Below are 23,648 nucleotides of genomic sequence, written 5' to 3' on the forward strand. Positions count from 1 at the left end.
TCGTAGGTTACACACCACTACACCTACTAACAACTGGATGTAGGTTACCACACTACACACTTAACACTGCCAGCTAGGTCTACACACTAACACACTAACACGGAGGTTAGGTTTACCACCACCTTACACAGCTGTGAGTGACGGGTTAGCGGTGATGCTTGTGTTTTAACGTTAAAGAGGGCGAACATGAAAAGGGTCTAGAAGTTTCTAACGCACACATATCTCCACTTATAACAGAGTGATTAAGGTGTAGGTGCGCTAGAAAGTTTACCGCAACACTACCACAACAAAACTGAACTACTGTATCGCGGGTAAGGCCCTCGGACCACACTGATACTTTCACTCAAGATGTTAAGCTAGATTATATTGCATATTGTACAGAGGCAAGGTTTTTATGTTTTTTTTATATATTGACATTCACATCCAGCCGGCTGCGTCGAAACCACTGCATCCCCAGAGGCCTTAATTGAAGGTAAGTTCAGGCTCGTGTGGGTTGTAAAGGTGTAGTTATTATTTAAAATGTATAATCTATGGTTATTCATTATTATTTTACAGTTTACTAGACCAAATCCCTAAACCCGTCTCCTATGATCCATTTAATTGCCCACCCTTTCTAGAGAATGCTTCCTCTTTCTACCCGCGTTTTGGTGTGACTTTCGAGTTGCGTGAGTTTCGCTCGTGCTCTCGTTCATGTGTTTTCTTCTGCGTGTAGTGGATAATAGTGTGGGCGAGAGTGAATGCTAATAGCAGTGTTGATCAACTCAGTGCCATGCCATTAAAGCATATACTTGAGTAATAGTAGCCGAAACACACACAAACTAGCCAAGAGATACACTGACTGACAACTAGTCTTTGGGCCATGCCAAAGTTAACACTGATTAGTTCGCGTTAGAAATGATGCATAGTAATGAGTCCTATGCCAGAAGTAAGACCGTTCCTGCACAATTCCTGGTAGATCTGTGTGGACAGGCAATCACTAGATATTATTAAGAATCTCCAGACTTGTACTGTAGACTACATTCCGGATATTCTCTCTAGTATATAAACATTACACCGTGCTCATAGTACATCGAATACTCAGTTAGTGGTACCCCATCCACCCTATTTAAGAATGTGACGCCTACCAGTGCAACAGGGTAGAGTCACATCATACGACGAAGCGAGCGATACTATCTTAACACATACCTCCACATCACACTATATTCTAATTCTTTTCTTGGTTACCACACTACACACTAACAGTGAGGTAGGTTACCACACTACACACTAACAGTGAGGTAAGGCCTCGGACACTTCACTCAAGAGTTTATGTACAGAGGAAGTTTTTTTTTTATGAGGTAGTAGTCGTTAAAGGTATTATTAAAATGTATAATCTTTTAATTAATTTACAGGAGTCCAAATGGTTCTAGAAAGCCCTCTTTCACACGCGCATCCTCTCTCTGTCATTTTCTTCTCTGTAGGAAAGGGGGGAACAACAAGTTGATCAAAATCTACCACCGGGATGGGAAGTATGGTTTTTCCGACCCCCTGACATTTGGTTCTGTGGTGGAGCTGATTAGTCACTACAGACATGAGTCTCTGGCCCAGTACAACACCAAGCTAGACGTCAAACTCATGTACCCCATCTCACGCTACCAGCAGGTAGGCACACACACACACACACACACACACACACACACACACACACACACACACACACACACACACACACTCCATCTATCTACTATGCACTCTTCTTTTTCCACCCTCTTTTTCTTCTCACTGTCCTCTTCCTTTACTCTCTTTCTCTTCGGGAACCTATCTTCCTCCTCTCCCTGCTCTTCTCCTCTTCCTCCCCTGCTCCTCCTCTCCTGTGCATCCCCAGTCAATCTAACGAGTAGTGCTGGGGATTGTTCCCTTCCTTCCCAGGCAAAGTGCCTATACAGCAGGATTCATAGCATGGTGAAATATTACCCTTCTTATTCTCCTCTCTCTCTCTCTCCTCCTCCTCTGCTGTGTGCTGTACCGTGCTGCAACGCACAGCTCCCTAAATAATTACACCCATCTTCCATGTCAAAAGGCCGTCCCTGCATTTATATATATTTTTCTCGTTCCCTCGTTCTCGCTCTCCTGACGTGGCTCCCGTGCTCAGCCAGTCATTACTCAAAAGCCTCAGCGCAGAGAATGACCGCCCCCCCCCCCCTGCACATAGAGAAAGGCATCATGGGTCATGAATTAATCAGGAAGCCTCCCTCTGTAAGCACAATCAGACAGGTTAATTCCCAACTCCTGTCCTCCTCTCTCTCTCTCTCTCTCTCTCTCTTTCGCTCACTCTCTGCACTTCATATCAATGTATCTCCCTCTAATGCGCGCTCTTTCATTCGCTTTCTTTCCTCTCAGGATCAGCTGGTGAAAGAGGACAACATTGACGCGGTGGGGAAGAAACTCCAAGAATATCACAATCAATACCAGGAGAAGAGCAAGGAGTACGACCGGCTTTATGAGGAATACACCAAGACCTCACAGGTACCGTACACAACACACTATACTGTTAGCCCATCATACCACACACAACTACCCTGCACCCGCATCACCAAACCCAATACAGACCAAGTAGTTAGCGGACACCAACTATGTTCTATTTTAATCAGGAAAGGAACAGCTACACTGAAGTGTACAACACTTTAAGAACACCAATGGGGGGTTATGACTGTGCCAGGCTGATAAATCTAGACAAATAGACGTAGACTTTATTCATGAGACGATCACGCCATTATCAGGCCGATGAATGGAGGACTGATAGCCCCCGGTGTCTTTGTCAACCCTCTCAGGAGATTCAGATGAAGAGGACGGCCATCGAGGCCTTCAACGAGACCATCAAGATCTTCGAGGAGCAGTGTCACACRCAGGAGCGCTACAGCAAAGAGTACATCGAGCGCTTCCGCCGGGAGGGCAACGACAAGGAGATTGAGAGGTATTCAGGGGGCTTTTTTATTGGCTCAGACCTGCTCCAATTGGAACGCACTCGATTTGTCATCAGGCAAAGTCATGTTTGTGTACATCAGAGAATGTGGTGTCTAGATTGACCTTAAGTGTTTAGCAGAATGTTAGGTTGTGGGGTTGATGGAAATAGTTATGACGAATGGTAATAGTAGCGCAGGAGTACACATACAGTATGCAGTATCCCGACCCATCCTCCCCCTCTCATCCTCCGCTCCCTCTCTGTCCTACAGGATCATGATGAACTACGAGAAGCTTAAGTCTCGTCTGGGTGAGATCCACGACAGTAAGATTCGTCTGGAGCAGGACCTGAAGACCCAGGCTCTGGACAACAGAGAGACAGACAAGAAGATGAACAGCCTCAAACCTGACCTCATCCAGCTCCACCAATACCTTGTGTAAGTAGTAACCCATACAGCAAAGGGTTAAGATACAGTTATCATATAGCACCAATTGTAAGTAGTAACCCATACAGCAAAGGGTTAAGATACAGTTATCATATAGGACCAATACCTTGTGTAAGTAGTAACCCATACAGGAAAGGGTTAAGATACAGTTATCGTATAGGACCAGTACATTGTGTAAGTAGAAACCCATACAGCAAAGGGTTAAGATACAGTTATCGTATAGGACCAGTACATTGTGTAAGTAGTAACCCATACAGCAAAGAGTTAACAGAGTAACACCAGTATCTTGGGTAAGTAATCTATGATGGAGGAAAGAGTTAACCTTGTAGGTGTATAGTAGGGACCCATACCTTGTGTAAGTAACCCAGACTGCAAGGAGTTCATACGGGGTTAACTGGAGAACTGCCATGTTTTTATTTATTTAACTAGGCAAGTCAGTTAAGAACAAATTCCTATTTACATTGACAGCCCAGGAACAGTGGGTTAACTGCCTTGTTCAGGGGCAGAATGACAGATTTTTACCTTGTCAGTTTGGGGATTTGACCTAGCGACCTTTCGGTTACTGGCCCAACGCCCTAACCACCTGCCGAACCACTAGGCTGTATTACAAGCTTGTGTTTCCTCTGAGCTAAAGGCAGGCTCTTTATAGGGAAGTCCCTGGGCTGCCTGGGGAGAGAAAGGCCATGGCTTCTGGGAAGCCTCTAATAGCATTACCAGGTCTGCCGCGTTTCTACACACCGATTCATTCAGAAGGGTTGTGCGAGTGCTATTAATTCAATACCTTTTGTCGTCTGTTCTGTTCAATGGAGGAATGATGCGCATAATGAAAGAAGGGCTTTAACTCGATGTTTGTAGTAATTTCCTCTTTCTCTCTCTCTTTCTCTCTCTCTCTCTCCAGCTGGCTCAATCACAAAGGAGTGCGACAGAAACGAATTAACGACTGGCTGGGGATCAAGAACGAGAACACAGATGAGTAAGTGTTCCGAGCCCGGCCTCCCAGCCTCGCACTGCAAGGCTCACTCGTATCTGTAGCGTGGACGTCTTGGAGCAATAGACTCCACATTGGCTCATCCACTATAGTCTTTTCACTATACTCACGTTTGAGGGATATAGATTGGAGTAAATCGTCCTCGTTTGATATGTTGGCTCCACCGTGTATTAATCATCTCGAATGAATCTCCGCTAGACCCTATGCTTATCTCGCTCCCCTGTCTCCTGCGTGTGTAGAGGGTACTTTGTGAGTACCGAAGAGGATGAAAACCTGCCCCACTACGATGAGAAGAGCTGGTTTGTGGGAGACCTGAACAGAACCCAGTCTGAAGACCTTCTCCTAGACAAACCTGACGGAGCCTTCCTCATCAGGGAGAGCAGCAAGAAGGGCTGCTACGCATGCTCTGTGTGTGTAAGTACTCAAGTATATTCTATCAATAAGATAAGCCTGCTCTGTGGTGTAAGTACTCAAGTATATTCTATCAAATAGATAAAGCTGCTCTGTGGTGTAAGTACTCAAGTATATTCATCAATAAAGATAAGCCGCTCTGTGGTGTAAGTACTCAAGTATATTCTATCAATAAGATAAGCCTGCTCTGTAGTGTAAAGTACTCAAGTATATTCTATCAATAAGATAAGCCTGCTCTGTAGTGTAAGGACTCAAGTATATACTATGCATGAGATGAGTACTTCCACCAGGGAGAATGCTTAAGCATATACTATGAATAAGATAAGCATGCTCCGTAGTGTAAGTTACTCAAGTATATACGTATCAATAAGATAAGCCTGCTCCGTAGTGTCAGTGTCTCAATATGTACTACTGATTGAGTCTCTGCGATGATGATATGCCATGGTAAATTTTGCTAAATTGTGGTAGTTCAATAATCCTCTGTGAGTGTGTCAAAAACTGCTCTTATACAGTGCCTTTGGAAAATATTCAGATCCCTTCCCTTTTTCCAATTTTTTTTAAACGTTAGAGCCTTATTCTAAAATGGATTAAATACAAAAATACCCCATAATGACAAATAAAAAATAAAAAAACGGAAATATGACATTTACATAAGTATTCAGACCCTTTACTCAGTACTTTRTTGAAGCACCTTTGGCAGTGATTAYAGCCATGAGTCTTCTTGAGGAGTTTCTCCCATTCTTCTCTGCAGATCGTCTCAAGCTCTGTCAGGTTGAGTGGGGAGCGTTGCTGCACAGCTATTTTCAGGTCTCTCCAGAGATATTAGATCGGGTTCAAGTCTGGGCTCTGGCTGGGTCACTCAAGGACAGTTAGAGACTAGTCCCGAAGCCACTTCTTGGCTGTGTGCTTAGGGTCATTGTCCTATTGGAAGATGACCTTTGCCAGACTGAGGTCCTGAGAGCTCTGGAGCAGGTTTTCATCAAGGATCTCTCTGTACTTTGCTCCGTTCATCTTTCCCTCGATCCTGACTAGTCTCCCAGTCCCTGTCGCAGAAAAACATCCACACAGCATGATGCTGCCACCACCATGCTTCACCGTAGGGATGGTGCCAGGTTTCCTCCAGACGTGATGCTTGGCATTCAGGCCCAAGAGTTCAATCTTGATTTCATCAGACCAGAGAATCTTGTTTCTYATGGTCTGAGTGTCCTTTAGGTGCCCTTTGGCAACTCCAAGCGGACTGTCATGTGTCTTTTACTTCAATCTGGCCACTCTACCATAAAGGCCTGATTGGTGGAGCGCTGCAGAGTTGGTTGTCCTTCTGGAAGTTTCTCCCATCTCCACAGAGGAACTCTAGAGCTATGTCAGAGTGACCATCGGGTTCTAGGTCACCTCCTTGACCAAGGCCCTTCTCCCCAGATTATAAGGGCACAAGGCAAGATCCAAATGCAGACACAGGAGGCAGATGGTTGAGCTCTGATATCTATTATAGCAAAAAGGGGTAGGCAAAAGTCAGGTCAGGGACAGGCGAGAGTTCATAAACCAGGTCAGAGTCCAAAAAGTACCAGGCGAAAGGCAGGCTCGAGGTCAGGACAGGCAGAGTGGTCAGGCAGGCGGATTCGGTGTCCGGACAGGCAAGGGTCAAAACCAGGAGGGCTAGGAAAAGACAGAGAGTGGGAAAAATAGGAGCTAGGAAAAACGCTGGTTGACTTGGCAAAACAAGACGAACTGGCACAGAGAGACAGAAAACACAGGGATAAATAGACCGGGGACTAATGCGGAAAACAGGAGGCACCTGGAGGTRGGTGGAGACAATCACAAAGACAGGTGAAACAGATCAGGGCGTGACACAGATTGCTCAGTTTGGCCAGGAGGCCAGCTCTTGGAAGAGTCTTGGTGGTTCCAAACTTCTTCCATTTAAGAATGATGGAGGACAATGTGTTCTTGGGGTCCTTYAATGCKGCAGACATTTTTGGTACCCTTCCCCAGATCTGTGCCTCGATACAATCCTGTCTCGGAGCTCTAYGGACAATTCCTTTGACCTCGTGGCATGGTTTTTGCTCTGACATGCMGGTCATCTGTGGGACCTTATATAGACCGGTGTGTGCCTTTCCAAATCATGTCCAATCAATTGAATTTACCACAGGTGGACTTCAATCAAGTTGTAGAAACATCTCAAGGATGAGCAATGGAAACAGGATGCACCCGAGCACAATTTTGAGTTTCATAGCAAAGAGTCTGAATACTTATGTAAATAAGTTATTTTTTGTTATTTTTTTATATAAAATCTACAAACATTTCTAAAAACCTGTTTTCGCTTCGTAATTATGGGTTATTGTGTAGATTGATGAGGAAAAACAATTACTTCAATCCATTTTAGAATAAGGCTGTAACATAACTTGTGTGTTTGGCTAGTATTAACACCTCCTATCCTCTCTTTCTACAGTGTGGAGGGTGAGGTTAAGCACTGTGTGATTTACAGCACACAGAGGGGCTACGGCTTCGCTGAGCCTTACAACCTGTACAGCTCTCTGAAAGACCTGGTCCTGCACTACCACCAGACCTCCCTGGTCCAGCACAACGACTCGCTCAATGTGCGCCTGGCCTACCCTGTCTACGCACAGATGCCCTCATCCTCCGGCCCTGCCCCACGGAGATGAGCACCCCCCCACCCAGCCCCAGGATGGGTGGGGGGGGGTAACTATTACCCAGAACCTGAGAAAAAACCTGAGATGGGGGGGGAGGAATAAAAAAAGTCAGAAACACTTGCTGCAACACACACGTCAGCCACCTTGGAGTTATATATATTTTTACTAGAACAATTGGAGGGCATTCTTTSTAAAGACTGCTTGATTTGCACAAGGAAGTTTTCAATGTTTGTGAATGTGAAAAAACTGAAGGAAAAGAGAAGAGCCGAGTTTTAGGTGACCCTGCTGCAACCTAAACTCCAGCCAGGACTCTTTTACAGATTAACGACAACATGAAGGCGCTCAATTTTAAGGCTTTGTTTCCTGTCGTCCGTCTGTCGCCCAAATTATCATTTTCWTTTTTTTTCTTTTCTGGTTTTGTTTTGTTTCTTTTTTTTATTTGGACAATTTGTTTTGTTCACTGCTTGTTTGCTAAATGCAAGAGATGATGATTATAATGATGTCGAGTGTATGTTCTCTGTCCCTTTCCGAATGAAAAGCAAAAATAATGTAGCATAACAGACAAAATACGCTTGTTCAGTGTCCCTCCATATAGACTGCTGCTGAAGGGTTGGGGGGGATGAAGGGAAGGGAGAATCGAAGGGAGGGAAGAGTCGAGGGGTCACAAGCGAGAGAAAAATGTTTTGTAGTCTTAAAAGAAGGAAAAAAAGCTTGATTTTATACTAACCGTAGATGGAGTGAGTTTGTTTTCTTGWTGGCTGGATCATATTTCCTTTGACACATTGTAAGTTATGGTAAAGTCATGTCGTTATAGTCACCTACAGAGACCAAAGTTGGCAYGGGCAGAAACAAGTCCATTGTGTTTTTATTAGTCTGTATGAATGGAGAAGATTGAAAAAAGAGTGGTTGCTTTGTTTAATACCACACAYGAAACAGAGTTTGGGCCCAGTGCTCGTGCACTATAAGCTCTGAGGGGATGGTACGCACAGACGGAGACGGTCGGTAGGTTTGACCGTCTAGACKCCGGKCACGKTCGAGTTAGAAGCACTTATCKAAGAGGAGAGCCCAGCCAAGGCTGCACCGTACGGTTTGACACCAAATCCCAAAACTAAGGAGAAACAAACTACCTTAGAACCTTGAAACATGTTTGTTTTAAACAAAATATTATTTGTAGTATATGCTAATGTCTGTTTAAAACAAAACGGGGACTTTATGTATTGGTTGCGGAACCTTTGAGATAATAGGCTTTGAACTGTTTTAGTGTACACGAAGCAGGTAGGGAGGGGGGAGTTTCAAGTGGAAGACGAATGCTTTTGATGATGATAAAAACTTGAAGAAAGTGCAATCCAACTATGTATTACGATTATTTAGGTTAGCAGTCACCCGGAGAGYTGAACGAACCCAGCTTCCAGACAGACTCGCAGGAGAGATAATCAAAGTGCACATTGAAGCTTTTGAAGATATATTGCTTTTTTTTCCTTTTGTTTTTGTTTGTGCTTCACTCAAACGTCTTACCCGGTGCTTGACTTTAAGACCAGTGGAAACATTTCTGTTGAAAATAAAAGATTATAACATCGCACAATAAATATTGACAAAATGACAAACAACCACAATGTGCAATTTTCCAGTCTATTCGGTCACCTCTACTTCCTGATATGAAACTCTATTCTGATTGGCTGTTGTTTGGTTACCATTGTCTCTCCTTGCTGACCTATCTAACCAGCAGCCTCTGAGACAGACAATGGACCAGTGATGTCGAAATATGGTGGATAAATGAAGATGGTTCACTCAGGCCGTTTACCATTGAAAATAAATTGACCATTTCTGGTCTACTTAACTGGGTGTTTCCATAGACACCAATCAAATAGCAGTTGKGTCCTGTCTACTTAGTTCATTTTCTTTCATTGAACCAGAAAAAAATACAGTGAGTGGGTTATTTCACTTCCTCATCCATCTCTGAGTGTCCCTGGGGTCCTGAGTGTCCCTGAGTGTCCCAGACAGTTGTCCCCTCCCTACCTGTTCATCTTAGGCCATATTTAAGGCCTTGTTGACAGGAGAGGGTAGTGCAGCAGCAGAGGGGTGATTTAGTGACCCTGGAGTAGAACAAACACAGCCGTTTTTAATCGAGCCCCCTCCAAATTTGCACCTTACTGGACACATTTTTTGGGCTCAATCGGGGGTAAAGACACCACTCCAGTGAGGTTGACTACCAAAATTGATCTGACAGATTCACAGTTACACATAAATAAAACTGGATTCAAATAAGCAACTCCCTTGTCACACTTTGAGAACAAGAGAGTTGTATATCGTCTGGAGTCTTTACTAAACGACCAGTGGAAATCAGCGAAGTGWATGGGGTCACAACAGTGAGAACCAGTGCTCAGTGTGTGTGAGGAGGAAAGTTGAGGCCATGCGGTGGTGGTGAAGTGGAATCATCATGGTGAATGAGGGAATGATACAGCCTTGGTAAAAAAGCCAGGCCTCTACGCCCCCCCCGAGTATCTATCTCCCCTGTATGTCCTCCACAACGACACCATACGCTTCTGCGAATCATCTTTATCTAACATACACCCCCACCCCTTGGGGTAGTGCACTAAGATAAGCCAGATGAGGCAGTGGGGGGTGGAGGGGTCACTAGGTCACAGTCAGTGCTGAAAGCCCTTGATGAAGAACACGTGCAAGGGAGGAGGAGGGAGAAGGTGTGACACTCCCTCTGAAGACTAGAGGAGAGATGGGTTATCCCTTATTCAGTCTCTCCCTGGTCTGTATGTGCTGATGTGCCTAGTAACAGCTGTTAGGGTTAAGGTGAGGTTCAGCTCTTCTGTATGGAGTGTAGTGGGGTGTGGTATGGTGTACTGGGGAGGRAAGGGGGTTAGAGGTCATGTTGAATGTAAAACTGGATCAGGCTGTTCTGATAAATGGACGTTTGTTTGTGTCTCCTCGTCCCTGTTTTCTTTGGCAAGGACCCTCARGCAGGATGCTAGGATACCCTTTTGCTACATAACAGTTTCATAACAAAACCCACTTTGATCTCTGGACTGGTAAAACCAGGTTTAACAACACCCAGACAGTAAGCGAGACCTTTTGTCATTAATTCTAATGGTGTCTACCTGGTTYTAATCGTGTCTATCCACCTCGGTGGCCCTGCTCTGTTAGGTTCGTCCACTGAGGTAGCTCAAGAGCCTCCTGTCTATCTTCACTTCAGTCTCCTCTCCTTCCTTATCCTCCACCATGGTTTGAAGGTTGTTATTTTGTTGACTTTTGGTCCGTTTTTTACTTGGAGCCCTATAGGGCCCTAACTCTATTACTTGAACTATTGCATTGCTCACTGTTGAATGTCTTTATATAGAAATATACATCTATGAAATAAAATATCTGTTTTGTTGTTCTATAGTAGTGAGCAGGACTGGGTTGACTTTGAAATATATAGAATATGTTTATGTCACAGAAACAGAAATAAAAGTACGCTTCTTTGCAAGGAGGGAAAGATGTGCTCTGTAAACCTTCTCAGAAATATACTAAGATTATGTTTGTTGTTGGGGGGCTTGTCTGATATTGCAAACATCACTCTTCAGAGAAGACAGGGTGCATCCGAAATGGTGCCGTATTTCCGATACAGTGCTTGGGGAAAGTGTGCCATTTCAGACGCAGACATAGTGTGACTCTGTCTCATCTTCAGTTGTTATTTTCCACCGTGAGACAAAGCATTTCTCATACTAATCTATGATGCTAAAAGAACACATACTGTTTTTGTTTGTGATTTAGTTGTTGTTCCTCTACTTTCCCCCCCCCCTGGCATTGAGACCAAAGATTTCAGTTGACTTTATTTTTAGCCTTTAGATGTTGATAGTTTGAAAAGGGATGTTTATTTCCATTGCCTTGTTACCAGAAGAACTCAGAAGTTAACATGGTACAGTAGCTAGAGSTAGTCAGAGTGAGTGAGTATGTCCCATACAGTTAGCTAGAATCCCCTGTTAGTGATAATGGTGTTTCTAATTATCAATAAAAGTCATTATTATGAAGTATAATARTAATGCATTATTGGGGATAGGTGTTCCTTGGTGATATTTGAGGTATTCGATCTATACCAAAGAACATTTGGATGTCCTTACTAAGCAGTGTGGTTAAGGAGGATAGTTTGCCACTCACATCACCTCTCAGTCTTTTGTCTATTCAAATTAGACCGATAGTTTTCACCGCTCTGAAAGTGATGAGAGATAGAAGGCAGATTCATTCCTATGCCAGGCTTTAATTTGTATGATTTAGCAAGTCTCTGCACCCATGATCTGAGTGTCTTTATTAGTCTACAATATGTGTGCCATTAGTGTGATTCCTCTATTAGTTTAGTTTTGTTAAGTTCATGAAAGACCTCTTACTTCACCAAAAACACTCCCTGTGTCTGTCTCCTTGTTTTCTCACAACACAGTCATATATTTGCACACGTTGATCCAGTCGGACGTATGGTTGCGCTCTCTCCCTCTCAGCTTTGAAAGGAAGTGAATAAGACGAATACACTTCAATTTCCCCTTGTGTCTAGTGGTTTGTCTTAAAAAGAGAAGAAGTGATTGTCGTTCTTCTGCAGGACAGAAAGCAAGTTTTCCTTAAGTTCTTTCACTCCGGAATGCATGCAATATCCCTTTCCTTTTCTGTCAAGGGTCAGARGTCAGGGGTCAGGGACAGAGGAGTGATGCGTGAGAGAGATGTTCTGTCTGAGATTAGTGTTTATGAAAGAACAGCACCTTTGTGTTTCTGTAGAACCACTGTCAGTGGGATTTTACTTGGGACAAGATGTGCTGCACATACCACAAGACATTTCGAAGGGGTTAGGACGAACCAAAATATCGATTACCCAAGTTTACTTTTTGACTGTTTTAATAGTTTTCTGTGTGAAAACAAAACTGTTAAGTTGGAGTACAGGTACAGGACGATGCAGGCTTAGGTTTCCTATAGCACCACAAGACTGTTATATAGCTATAATGTCTGTTGTTCTTCTTCTTGCCCTCAAGCAGTTCTGCAAAGTTTTATTTGCAGCATGCAGCTAGTGGGGTTTGAATATGTTGTGATTCTCACCAGGAGTCGTGTGTGTTCTTACCACTGCTATCTGATCACAATACCCAGCACAGCTTCAAGGAGTACAGCTTCTTATTTAAAAAAAATAAAAAAAGATTTAGAAAGAAAAGAGAAAAAAATAGTTTGGAAGAAAAAAAATGTGTGTATCACACTGTCCCTATCCCTCTTTTGACATACGTACAGATCCAGCATGCATCTTTGGTACTCTTGACTGTTGTTTTTTTTGTGTTTAAAAGAAAATAGAAAAAGAGAATGTTTTAAGAAAAACTGTTCTTTGACTGTTTATGGTGTATTCCGATCWGAATTTTAATCCTAGCTAACTAAACAAGTCACTGCTTCCAGCGGAACCAAGTCACAGTCCTTTTATTGTCAGTTTATAGCGTTATAAGTATGTAATACTGAGAAAGATGAACGTCACCGCAAGAAAAACATGTGTTCATTATTGTTTGTTTGGCATGTTGAAACGAACGCGTTTCTCCATGTCACAATATCCGTCAATGTTTGAGACATACAACATAATGTGCTTTGAATGTTTGACCCGTGAAGCATCTACTGGGTTGCTTACAGTACACAACTTGAAACTCACATAATCAAACCGTTATTCTTATTTCACAGACCGTTCGCAGAATTTTGTGACACCAGCAGTTTTTGTGACGTTGGGCTACTTCTTAGACAAAATACAAGCAATATGATATTCATCTCCTTTTATATTTCTGTATTTCTTACTTTATGCTGACAATTACTGCGAAGTAAGTACCTACTCACATAGACTTTCTGGTATATAATTGTGTGTTTCTGGAGCGACATTGTAGCGTTGTTGTGGATTGTGATGGTGATGACTTTATCTTGTACAGCCGGCTATGAGTGGTTCTCTACTCTCCAGACCAATCAAACAGAGACTTCTTTCTCAGTATTACAACAACATCATACATACCTTGCTTTTAGCTTCTATATGTATTCCCTTCTTCAGTTAAGTTGTTTCAATAACGTCACGGTACACTACTTCACTTTCTCGTATCTGTTGCAATAGTTTGTATATGTTGTAAAATCTCCATTTGTTATGATCTCAAYTCTTGTACGTTATCAATGGAACTTCACTATATTCATTTCTCTCGCAGAATAAAGAAAATATTTTATTCAAACCTGTTGTCTCTGTATTGTGGGTCAATTAAACAATAAGGCCTGAGGAGGTGTGGTATACGGCCAATATACCACGGCCCGGCGTAACGWGGAGTGCCTGGAAACAGCCCTTAGTCGTGGTATATTGGCCATATACCACAAACCCCCGAGGTGCTTCATTGCTATTATAAACTGGTTACCAACATAATTAGAGCAGTTAAATGTTTGGTCATACCGATGGTATACGGTCTGATATACCACAGCTGTCAGCCAATCAGCATTCARGGCTCGAACCACCCAGTTTATTATGGGGAATGAATGGTGACCAGCAGATCAATGTTACAGCTTGAAGCTCACACWGAGTTTTGGCTTTAAGGATMATTTGCAGGTATTTCAATTTCTGTATCTCGACATGACACCAATAGTGTATAGAGTTGAGCATGCTTAAATCAATGTGGTTGATGAATAAGATATAACCATCTTATATATATATATATACACTGCTCAAAAAAATAAAGGGAACACTTAAACAACACAATGTAACTCCAAGTCAATCACACTTCTGTGAAATCAAACWGTCCACTTMGGAAGCAACACTGATTGACAATAAATTTCACATGCTGTTGTGCAAATGGAWTAGACAAAAGGTGGAAATTATAGGCAATTAGCAAGACAYCCCCAATAAAGGAGTGGTTCTGCAGGTGGTGACCACAGACCACTTCTCAGTTCCTATGCTTCCTGGCTGATGTTTTGGTCACTTTTGAATGCTGGCGGTGCTYTCACTCTAGTGGTAGCATGAGACGGAGTCTACAACCCACACAAGTGGCTCAGGTAGTGCAGCTCATCCAGGATGGCACATCAATGCGAGCTGTGGCAAGAAGGTTTGCTGTGTCTGTCAGCGTAGTGTCCAGAATATGGAGGCGCTACCAGGAGACAGGCCAGTACATCAGGAGATGTGGAGGAGGCCGTAGGAGGGCAACAACCCAGCAGCAGGACCGCTACCTCCGCCTTTGTGCAAGGAGGATTAGGAGGAGCACTGCCAGAGCCCTGCAAAATGACCTCCAGCAGGCCACAAATGTGCATGGGATATAAATGACGATATCTGATAAAGACACGCCAGAATGATAAGTGCTGGGAGAAGGAACAAAAAGTGGAAAGGGGGTCTATACAGTACRAACAGTTTAGACTAAGGATGCATTGTGATACTGATCTTTCATTACCAGGCCACTTGTGACAAGAAAACAGGGACAAAGGGAGGTTGTAATGAGAAGAGTTATTAACGACAATAAAAGGTTCTGTTTACAAATGTACATTCTAACCGGGATGATGTGTGCTAAATTAAGAAGCAGGAATTCGAGTCATAGTCTCAAAGTAAGCACATGGACTGTCTTTCTGAATTTGGGTTGGATAATTTATGAAATGTTGTAGTTGTGATTCGGATACAAAGAGAGAGAGTTGCTTTCGAACGGTGAGGGGTGAGGGCACTGCTCAAATTTATTAGGCCGAGGGAGGCTCCAGAATCCTTATTTCTAAGTGTCCTCCGACAGGGAGGTTGTTAGGGAACTCACAGGATGATAGCTTGGGTTAACCATGAGGTTTTTTGTTCTCTTTTGTTTTACGTTGTATTCAGAATTATAATGTTAGTCGCATCCATGGGTGGTGTGCAGTTATGAAACATATTTTTCTTCTCTCTTTTTTTCTTGTTAAGTCAATATGTTTTAGGTTTTTTGGAACATAAGTGTGATTAGGAGTGGCTGATGTATATTAAAAACTTCTTAGGGCTGAGATCCCATTAAAGGATCGATATGACAACAGCCAGTGAAAGTGCAGGGCGCCAAATTTAAAAACAACAGAAATCCCATAATTCAAATTCCTCAAACATACAAGTATTTCACACCATTTTAAAGATACACTTCTTGTTAATGCCACCACAGTGTCTGATTTCAAAAAGTCTTTACAGCAAAAGCACCACAAACGATTGATTATGTTAGATCAGAGCCAAGTCACAGAAAAACACAGCCATTTTTCCAGCCAAAGAGAGGAGTCACAAAAATCAGAAATATAGATCAAATTAATCACTAACCTTTGATGATCTTCATCAGATGACACTCATAGGACTTCATGTTACACAATACATGTATGTTTTGTTCGATAAAGTTCATATTTATATCAAAACATCTCAGTATACATTGGTGCTTTATGTTCAGTAGTTCCAAAAACATCCGGTGATTTTGTAGAGAGCGATGTCAATTTACAGAAATAGTCATCATAAATGTTGATGAAAATACAAGTGTTTTACATGGAACTTTAGATACACTTCTCCTTAATGCAACCGCTGTGTCAGATTTCAAAAAAGCTTTACGGAAAAAGCAAACCATGCAATAATCTGAATACGGCGCTCAGAGCCCAAACAAGCCAAAAAGATATCCGCCATATTGTGCAGTCAACAGAAGTCAGAAATAACATTATAAATATTCACTTACCTTTGATGATCTTCATCAGAATGCACTCCCAGGAATCCCAGTTCCACAATAAATGTTTGTTTTGTTCGATAATGTCCATCATTTATGTCCAAATAACTACTTTTGTTAGCGCGTTTGGTAAACAAATCCAAACTCACGAAGCGCGTTCACTAGGAGCAGACGAAATGTCAAAAAGTTCCGTTACAGTCCGTAGAAACATGTCAAACGAAGTATAGAATCAATCTTTAGGATGTTTTTAACATRAATCTTCAATAATGTTCCAACCGGAGAATTCCTTTGTCTGTAGAAAAACAATGGAACAGAGCTTGCTCTCACGTGAACGAGCGTCACGAGCTCGTCGGGCATTCTGCCAGACCTCTGACTCATTCCCCTCTCATTCGCCCCCACTTCACAGTAGAATCATCAAACAAGGTTCTAAAGACTGTTGACATCTAGTGGAAGCCTTGGGAAGTGCAACATGACCAATATCCCACTGTATCTTYAATGGGGAATGAGTTAAAAACGACAAACCTCAGATTTCCCACTTCCTGGTTGGATTTTTTCTCAGGGTTTTGCCTGCCATATGAGTTCTGTTATACTCACAGACATCATTCAAACAGCAAAGTTTTAGAAACTTCAGAGTGTTTTCTATCCAAATATACTAATAGATGCATAATTAGCAACTGGGACTGAGGAGCAGGCAGTTTACTCTGGCACCTCGGGGCACCTTATTCATCCAAGCTACTCAATACTGCCCCAGCCATAAGAAGTTAACTAAATTGATTTGAGAATGTTTTGAGTATGTTTAATAACTGTGAAAATACATTAGGAGTAGTGACTGGAGGTCGACCGATTAATCGGAATGGCCGTTTAATTAGGGCGATTTCAAGTTTTCATAACAATCGGAAATCGGTATTTTTTGGCACCGGTTGGCCAATTTATTATTATTATTATTATTCTTTATTTAACTAGGCAAATCAGTTAAGATTTGGGTTAACTGCCTTGTTCAGGGGCAAGAACTACAGATTTTACCTTGTCAGCTCGGGGATTCAATCTTGCAACCTTACGGTTAACTAGTCCAACGCTCTAACCACCTGCCTTACATTGCACTCCACGAGGAGCCTGCCTGTTACGCGAATACAGTAAGAAGCCAAGGTAATTGCTAGCTAGCATTAACTTATCTTATAAAAAACATCAATCAATAATCAACACTAGTTAACTACACATGGTTGATGATATTACTAGTTTATCTAGCATGTCCTGCGTTGCATATAATCGATGCGGTGCGCATTCGCGAAAGGACTGTCGTTGCTCCCAACGTGTACCTAACCATAAACATCAATGCCTTTCTTAAAATCCATACAACTATATATTTTTAAACCTGCATATTTAGTTATTAATGCCTGCTAACATGAATTTCTTTTAACTAGGGAAATTGTGTAACTTCTCTTGCAACAGAGTCAGGGTATATGCAGCAGTTTGGGCCGCGGCTGGCGTTGCGAACTGTGTGAAGACTATTTCTTCCTAACAAAGACAGCCAACTTCGCCAAACTGGGGATGATTTATAAAAAGCACAATCGTTGCACGACTGTACCTAACCATAAACATCATTGCCTTTCTTAAAATCATACACACAGAAGTATATATTTTTAAACCTGCATATTTAGCTAAAAGAAATCCAGGTTAGCAGGCAATATTAACCAGGTGAAATTGTGTCACTTTCTCTGCATTCATTGCACGCAGAGTCAGGGTATATGCAACAGTTTGGGCCGCCTGGCTCGTTGCGAATAAAATTTGCCAGAATGTTACGTAATTATGACATAACATGTGAGGTTGTGCAATGTAACAGGAATATTTAGACTTATGGATGCCACTGTTAGATAAAATACGGAGCGGTTTCCGTATTTCACTGAAAAAATAAACGTTTTGTTTTCGAAATGATAGGTTCCGGATTCGACCATATTAATGACCAAAGGCTCGTATTTCTGTGTGTTATTATGTTATAATTAAGTTTATGATTTGAATATTGATAGAGCAGTCTGACTGAGCGGTGGTAGGCAGCAGCAGGCTCGTACGCATTCATATTCCAACCAGCACTTTCGTGCGTTTGCCAGCAGCTCTTTGCAATGCTTCAAGCATTGAGCTGTTTATGACTTCAAGCCTATCAACTCCCAGAATTAGACTGGTGTAACCGATGTGATATGGCTAGCTAGTTAGCGGGGTGCGCGCTAATAGCGTTTCAATCGGTGACGTCACTCGCTCTGAGACTTGGAGTAGTTGTTCCCTTGCTCTGCATGGGCCGCGGCTTTTGTGGAGCGATGGGTAACGATGCTTCGAGGGTGGCTGTTGTCGATGTGTTCCTGGTTCGAGCCCAGGTAGGGGCGAGGGGAGGGACGGAAGCTATACTGTAACACTGGCAATACTAAAGTGCCTATAAGAACATTCAATAGTCAAAGGTATATGAATACAAATGTATAGAGGAAATAGTCCTATAATTCCTATAATAACTACAACCTAAAACTTCTTACCTGGGAATATTGAAGACTCATGCTCAGCTTTCATATGTTCTCATGTTCTGAGCAAGGAACTTAAACGTTGCTTTTTTACATGGCACATATTGCACTTTTACTTTCTTCTCCGACACTTTGTTTTTGCATTATTTAACCAAATTGAACATGTTTCATTATTTATTTGAGGCTAAATTGATTTTATTGATGTATTATATTAAGTTAAAATAAGTGTTCATTCAGTATTGTTGTATTTGTCATTATTACAACAATTTTTTTTTTTTTAATGGCCGATTAATCGGTGTGACTGCATTGGGGATCTGGGAGGGGGGCTAATAAATTAAGGTTGTGGTGGTGGAGGGGTGTTATTTCTAGAGACTATGTATATTGTTACAGGAGATAGTCATAGTAGAGGGGGACAGCTGGCTGTGTAAATGAACGGCACCTCAGTACCTCAGGCTCTGATCAGGCCCTACACCCAAACAAGGGCACTGCGTTCATCCACCTCTGGCCTGCTCGCCTCCCTACCACTGAGGAAGTACAGTTCCGCTCAGCCCAGTCAAACTGTTCGCTGCTCTGGCCCCCAATGGTGGAACAAACTCCCTCACGACGCCAGGACAGCGGAGTCAATCACCACCTTCCGGAGACACCTGAAACCCCACCTCTTTAAGGAATACCTAGGATAGGAATAAGTAATCCTTCTCACCCCCCCCCCCCCTTAAAAGATTTAGATGCACTATTGTAAAGTGGCTTTTCCACTGGATGTCATAAGGGGAATGCACCAATTTGTAAGTCGCTCTGGATAAGACGGTCTGCTAAATGACTTAAATGTAAATGTAAATGTAAAATGTAGGAACAATTATAAGTAAATTGAACATTACACATACCTTGATTTGGTGAGAGTAAAAGAGATAGAGGTGGCATTTTAGACGTTGGTCTATGGTAAACGTTTAAAAACGTATGACTTAGAGTTTTTTTTTAGGTTGGACAACTCATTGGTATTTTTCCAAATTTTTAACAGCTGGAAGACACTTGACAGGTTACATGACAAATTCGTGATCTTGCCATAAGAAGAGAGTCTGGTATGTTGTCAGGAAATGATCCATGTGTTGCAGTGTGTATGTCCTCAGGTGAAAGCAGCACATAAGGAGCCAGAGATAACCAAGGGCTGTATTCTGGAGATTGAGTGTACATCAAGATACACCAGGCGGGGGGTGTTGGGACAGCGTTGGTCTGGTCCACACACAGTACTCCTTACAGCACCTGCAGCAATAAATATCATCATGTCTTTCCTCGGTGGATGCATAGCTCTCACAAGAAGTAAGGTCCAGCTACATAATGGGTGAGCTTGAAGACACCATGACAGAGGAAGCAGAGCTAAAGAGAGAGAGAGAGAGAGAGAGACTAGATTCCACTGTAGACATACATGCAGATGGGTTGGGTCTAGGAGCTACTTTAACACCATAGTTGGGTTGGGCTAGCTGTTTTATTGGTTAATGCATCATATGAAAGAGGATAGATGTTGGGGTAATTGTACTCTGAACAACATGTTGAAGACATCAATGTGAGAGCATACACAGTGCTGAGTTACCTAAAGAGGATGTAGCATTGATTAGGGATACACACTTGCCTATCAGGTGGTGTGCCTATTAAGTGGCAATAAAGGAGATGGGGGAAAAAAGTGAAAATGACATGGCTTGGGAACACCTCTCAGAACCTGGGGCCGGAAAGGGGAAGACTGGGCGAAAGCATGAGGAGGTTTAACCTTCCACATATCCCAGAGAGGTTAATAGGGCCTTCGTTTTTTCGGAGTCCAGCAGAAAAGTATCCTGGAGGCATAGAGTCARGTAAAGAGAGAGTGGGAATTGGCATGGTCTCAGACTCTGGTTTTCATGCATATACTGTATAATTATGCATAGCTTACCACATTGTTAATACTATTATGTTTTGTGTTTTTCGTTGCTTTCCAAGTCTTATGCTATCACTCTCTTAAGAACCAGAAGGAGTAAGTGGAGGTGTGATGAGAGATGGAAATAAGATTGTGTGTGGTGTAATCATAGAACAGAGGCCATAAGTCTCTGAGTTTGAAAACCTCACGCAAAGAATGCAAACACCTGAACCAGGACCAGAGGTTCCATGTCCGGTGATCCCAGGGGACCAGGTTAGAGTGTTCCGGAGGAAGTGGAATGAGCCAAGGCGAGAGGGTCCCTATGAAGTGGTCCTAGCAACACCAACAGCCGTCCAGGTGAAAGGAAGCATTACGTGGTACCATCTAAACCACTGTACCAAAGTTCCGGAGGAGATCGGTGAGCGACCACCGAGCCATGAGGAAGGAGAGGATGCTGATACACCAGGCAGGAGCCTGGAGGAAACAGAAGGAGAAGAGGATCATGGCGCAACTCCCAATAGTCAACAGATACACTCACCTGAAGATCCAGAGAGTCCAGGGATGGAGAGGAGTGACATGCCTKTTGCTCCTGATGACATACGTTCTCTGGCAGATACCCCTGACGGAGGCGCTGTCCAAGGGGATGGAGAAACAACGACAGGAGAATGGGAAGGAAACTTCCCTAYCATCGACTTTTTAACAGACAGTGGAAACCAGGACAAATGAAGAACGGTAGAATGGCCTTGACAGCAACAGCGGCAAACCTAGAAGAAATTGTAAAAACACCTCCCACTAGCACCGGTACAACGAAGACAATGGCAAAACCATAAGAAAGTGGGTTGATGCAGAAAATCTGGACATCTGTTACCAACTGGGGTAGCCAAAATGAAGAAACTACCCCAGAATTTGACATTGGACGAAATTTAGAAAAGCAACAAAAAATGGCTGGTATAAGTGGGCTCAGTGGGGCAGCTGGAAAAAAACATTGAATGGACAATTGTATACTGTGTAGAAAATCCCCCATGACAGGTATAGTAATAGTACCTAAACCTGCAACGTTTGAGGTTTGTGCAAATGGTGCAAACTGGATGATGTGAAACTTGGACATTTTCATCGTGCTGACCCAATTTTCTGTGCCATGTGCAAAACGGGGGATTGCCCCTTATGAATGTGTTTAGAGTATACACATAGTAGAACAGAATATAACCATGTACTAAGTGTAGCTGTTGCTGAATGATACATTGTTAGACCTTCTGAATTAATCTGTGTACGTTACATAGGGTTTTCCGGTTACAAGAGTCTACGGAACAGTAGTTCTCTAACAGGTTTTGTTCATTAGGTCCAAACAGTTGTTAGAGAGGTGTCTGTGGGGGGGGGGGGGGGGCATATGTTTAGGTGACATACATTGAGAACAACGTTTATAAGGGTTTATGAGGTTTAGTTTAATAGTTTGATGTTTTTTATTTTATTTTACATAGCCTTGCCGAGAGTTTAAGTTACGGAATGCATCGAATGCTTTTAAACTTTATGTTAAAGGACAATTGGCCTGGGGAGGGATCTTTTACTTCTTTCTAGCTATGTGAGAGGATATATTTGGTCCTGCCTCCCCAGTATGAATGAGAAAGTGAGGCAAAGGTTGATAAGGTTGATGAGTGGCGGATTGTCTCCTCAGCAACATAGAAGATGCTGCCCTTCTCACTTGTACTGGGATACATTTTAAGCTGTGGGACTTTTTAAGCACCAGAGGGATATATTRKGAATTTTCCAGAACATGTGTGCTCATTTCAGARGAGTTAGCAGGATGACATGTCTGTTTATTTTTTAACTATTGGCTATAATGTTTCCATGCTATAATATGAAACCAAACTAAAATTAGTGCAAGGCAAAAATATAATGGTGGCTAAATGCCAGAGGGGATGAATCATAAAKAGGAGTTACTATGTGTGTGACGTAAGGATGTAACCTGTATAAAGGAGGGTGTGCCAAGACTGGAAAGGGAGTTGTTTYCATGAACCAGCTTGGCTTTTATTATATTGTAATAACAGTCTATTTGAACTCACATATTTGAGAARTATTATTGACTGAATATTTCCACGACAACCCTAACCTTAAATAACCCTAAACTTAACCACACTGCTAACCCTAATGCCTAACCCTAACCTTATATTAAGACAAAAAAGCAAATTTGTGTTTTCATGAATTTTTACAATACAGCACATTTATGACTGACCAGCTCAAATCGGTCTGATGTAGCAAAATTTGAAATTGTTTTTTTGACATTGGATAGAAGTAGAGACTCAGAGCTACAAAATGGTATATCGTACACTGCATTTTTGAGCAACAATGGCGAAGTGATTCTGCTTTGAAAGTTGATAAACTTGTAAACTCACTTTTGAGAAAAGGGCCTTTGAAAAGTTTTGGTACCTACTGGAGAGCTCTCCTTTGTCTACACCCATTCAGCATTGTTCACACCCTCTTAAGCCAKCACCACCCATCTGTTTAAGGATTCACATATGAGGTCATGTGCTAAGCAGTGAGTAGTTTAGTAAAGATTAAGACTAAAAGTGGTAGTAGCCTACATCAACGAACAATTCCAGGTAAACAGAACGTGTCCAGATAAATATATGTTATAAATATTAGATGACATTTACCCAGACACATGTGAAAGAAATGCTATAAACCCCAGCCACATCCAGTGGTGGAAAAAGTACTAAATTGTCATACTTGAGTAAAAGTATGAATAATTTCAAATTCCTTACATTAAACCAGATGGCACAATTGTATTTTTGTATTTATCTTTTTAATTGACGGATAGCCAGGGGCACACTCCAACACTCAGACATAATTTACAAACAATATATTTGTGTTTAGTGAGTCTGCCAGATCAGAGGCAGTAGGGATGACCAGTGATGTTCCCTTGATAAGAGTGTGATTGGACAATTTTCATGTCAAAATGTAAYARGTACTTTGGGTGTCAATGAAAATGTAGGGAGTAAAAAGTACATTATTTTCTTTACGAATGTAGTGAAGTAAAAGTTGCCAAAAATATAAATAGTAATGTACAGATACCACAAAAAACGACTTAAGTAAAAATACTTTAAAGTACTACTTAAGTACTTTACACCACTGCCCAAATGCCTTCACACCAGTACCATTAGCATACTTTATATAC

At 42.2% G+C, this 23,648-nt stretch overlaps 1 protein-coding gene across 4 annotated transcripts in view; it reads left to right on the forward strand.

The window, feature by feature from the left end:
• pik3r3b (phosphoinositide-3-kinase, regulatory subunit 3b (gamma)) overlaps positions 1 to 13,642 on the forward strand; it is a 293,043-nt gene extending 279,401 nt beyond the window's left edge. For 2 of the 4 annotated variants that reach the window (XM_070446248.1, XM_070446249.1), the window contains 9 exons: positions 1,461 to 1,641; positions 2,380 to 2,505; positions 2,811 to 2,953; positions 3,213 to 3,375; positions 3,484 to 3,497; positions 4,285 to 4,359; positions 4,614 to 4,784; positions 5,273 to 5,275; positions 7,229 to 13,642. In XM_070446248.1, the coding sequence (XP_070302349.1) occupies positions 1,461 to 1,641; positions 2,380 to 2,505; positions 2,811 to 2,953; positions 3,213 to 3,375; positions 3,484 to 3,497; positions 4,285 to 4,359; positions 4,614 to 4,784; positions 5,273 to 5,275; positions 7,229 to 7,442 (1,090 nt within the window). In that variant the 3' untranslated portion in view covers positions 7,443 to 13,642. Of the gene's footprint in view, positions 1 to 1,460; positions 1,642 to 2,379; positions 2,506 to 2,810; positions 2,954 to 3,212; positions 3,376 to 3,483; positions 3,498 to 4,284; positions 4,360 to 4,613; positions 4,882 to 5,272; positions 5,276 to 7,228 lie in introns of those variants that run through there. The other 2 variants (XM_070446246.1, XM_070446247.1) reach the window with 1 other exon arrangement.
• Positions 13,643 to 23,648: the final 10,006 nt, after the last annotated feature.

Source organism: Salvelinus sp. IW2-2015, linkage group LG13 (assembly GCF_002910315.2).
Source record: "Salvelinus sp. IW2-2015 linkage group LG13, ASM291031v2, whole genome shotgun sequence".
Lineage (NCBI taxonomy): Eukaryota > Metazoa > Chordata > Actinopteri > Salmoniformes > Salmonidae > Salvelinus > Salvelinus sp. IW2-2015.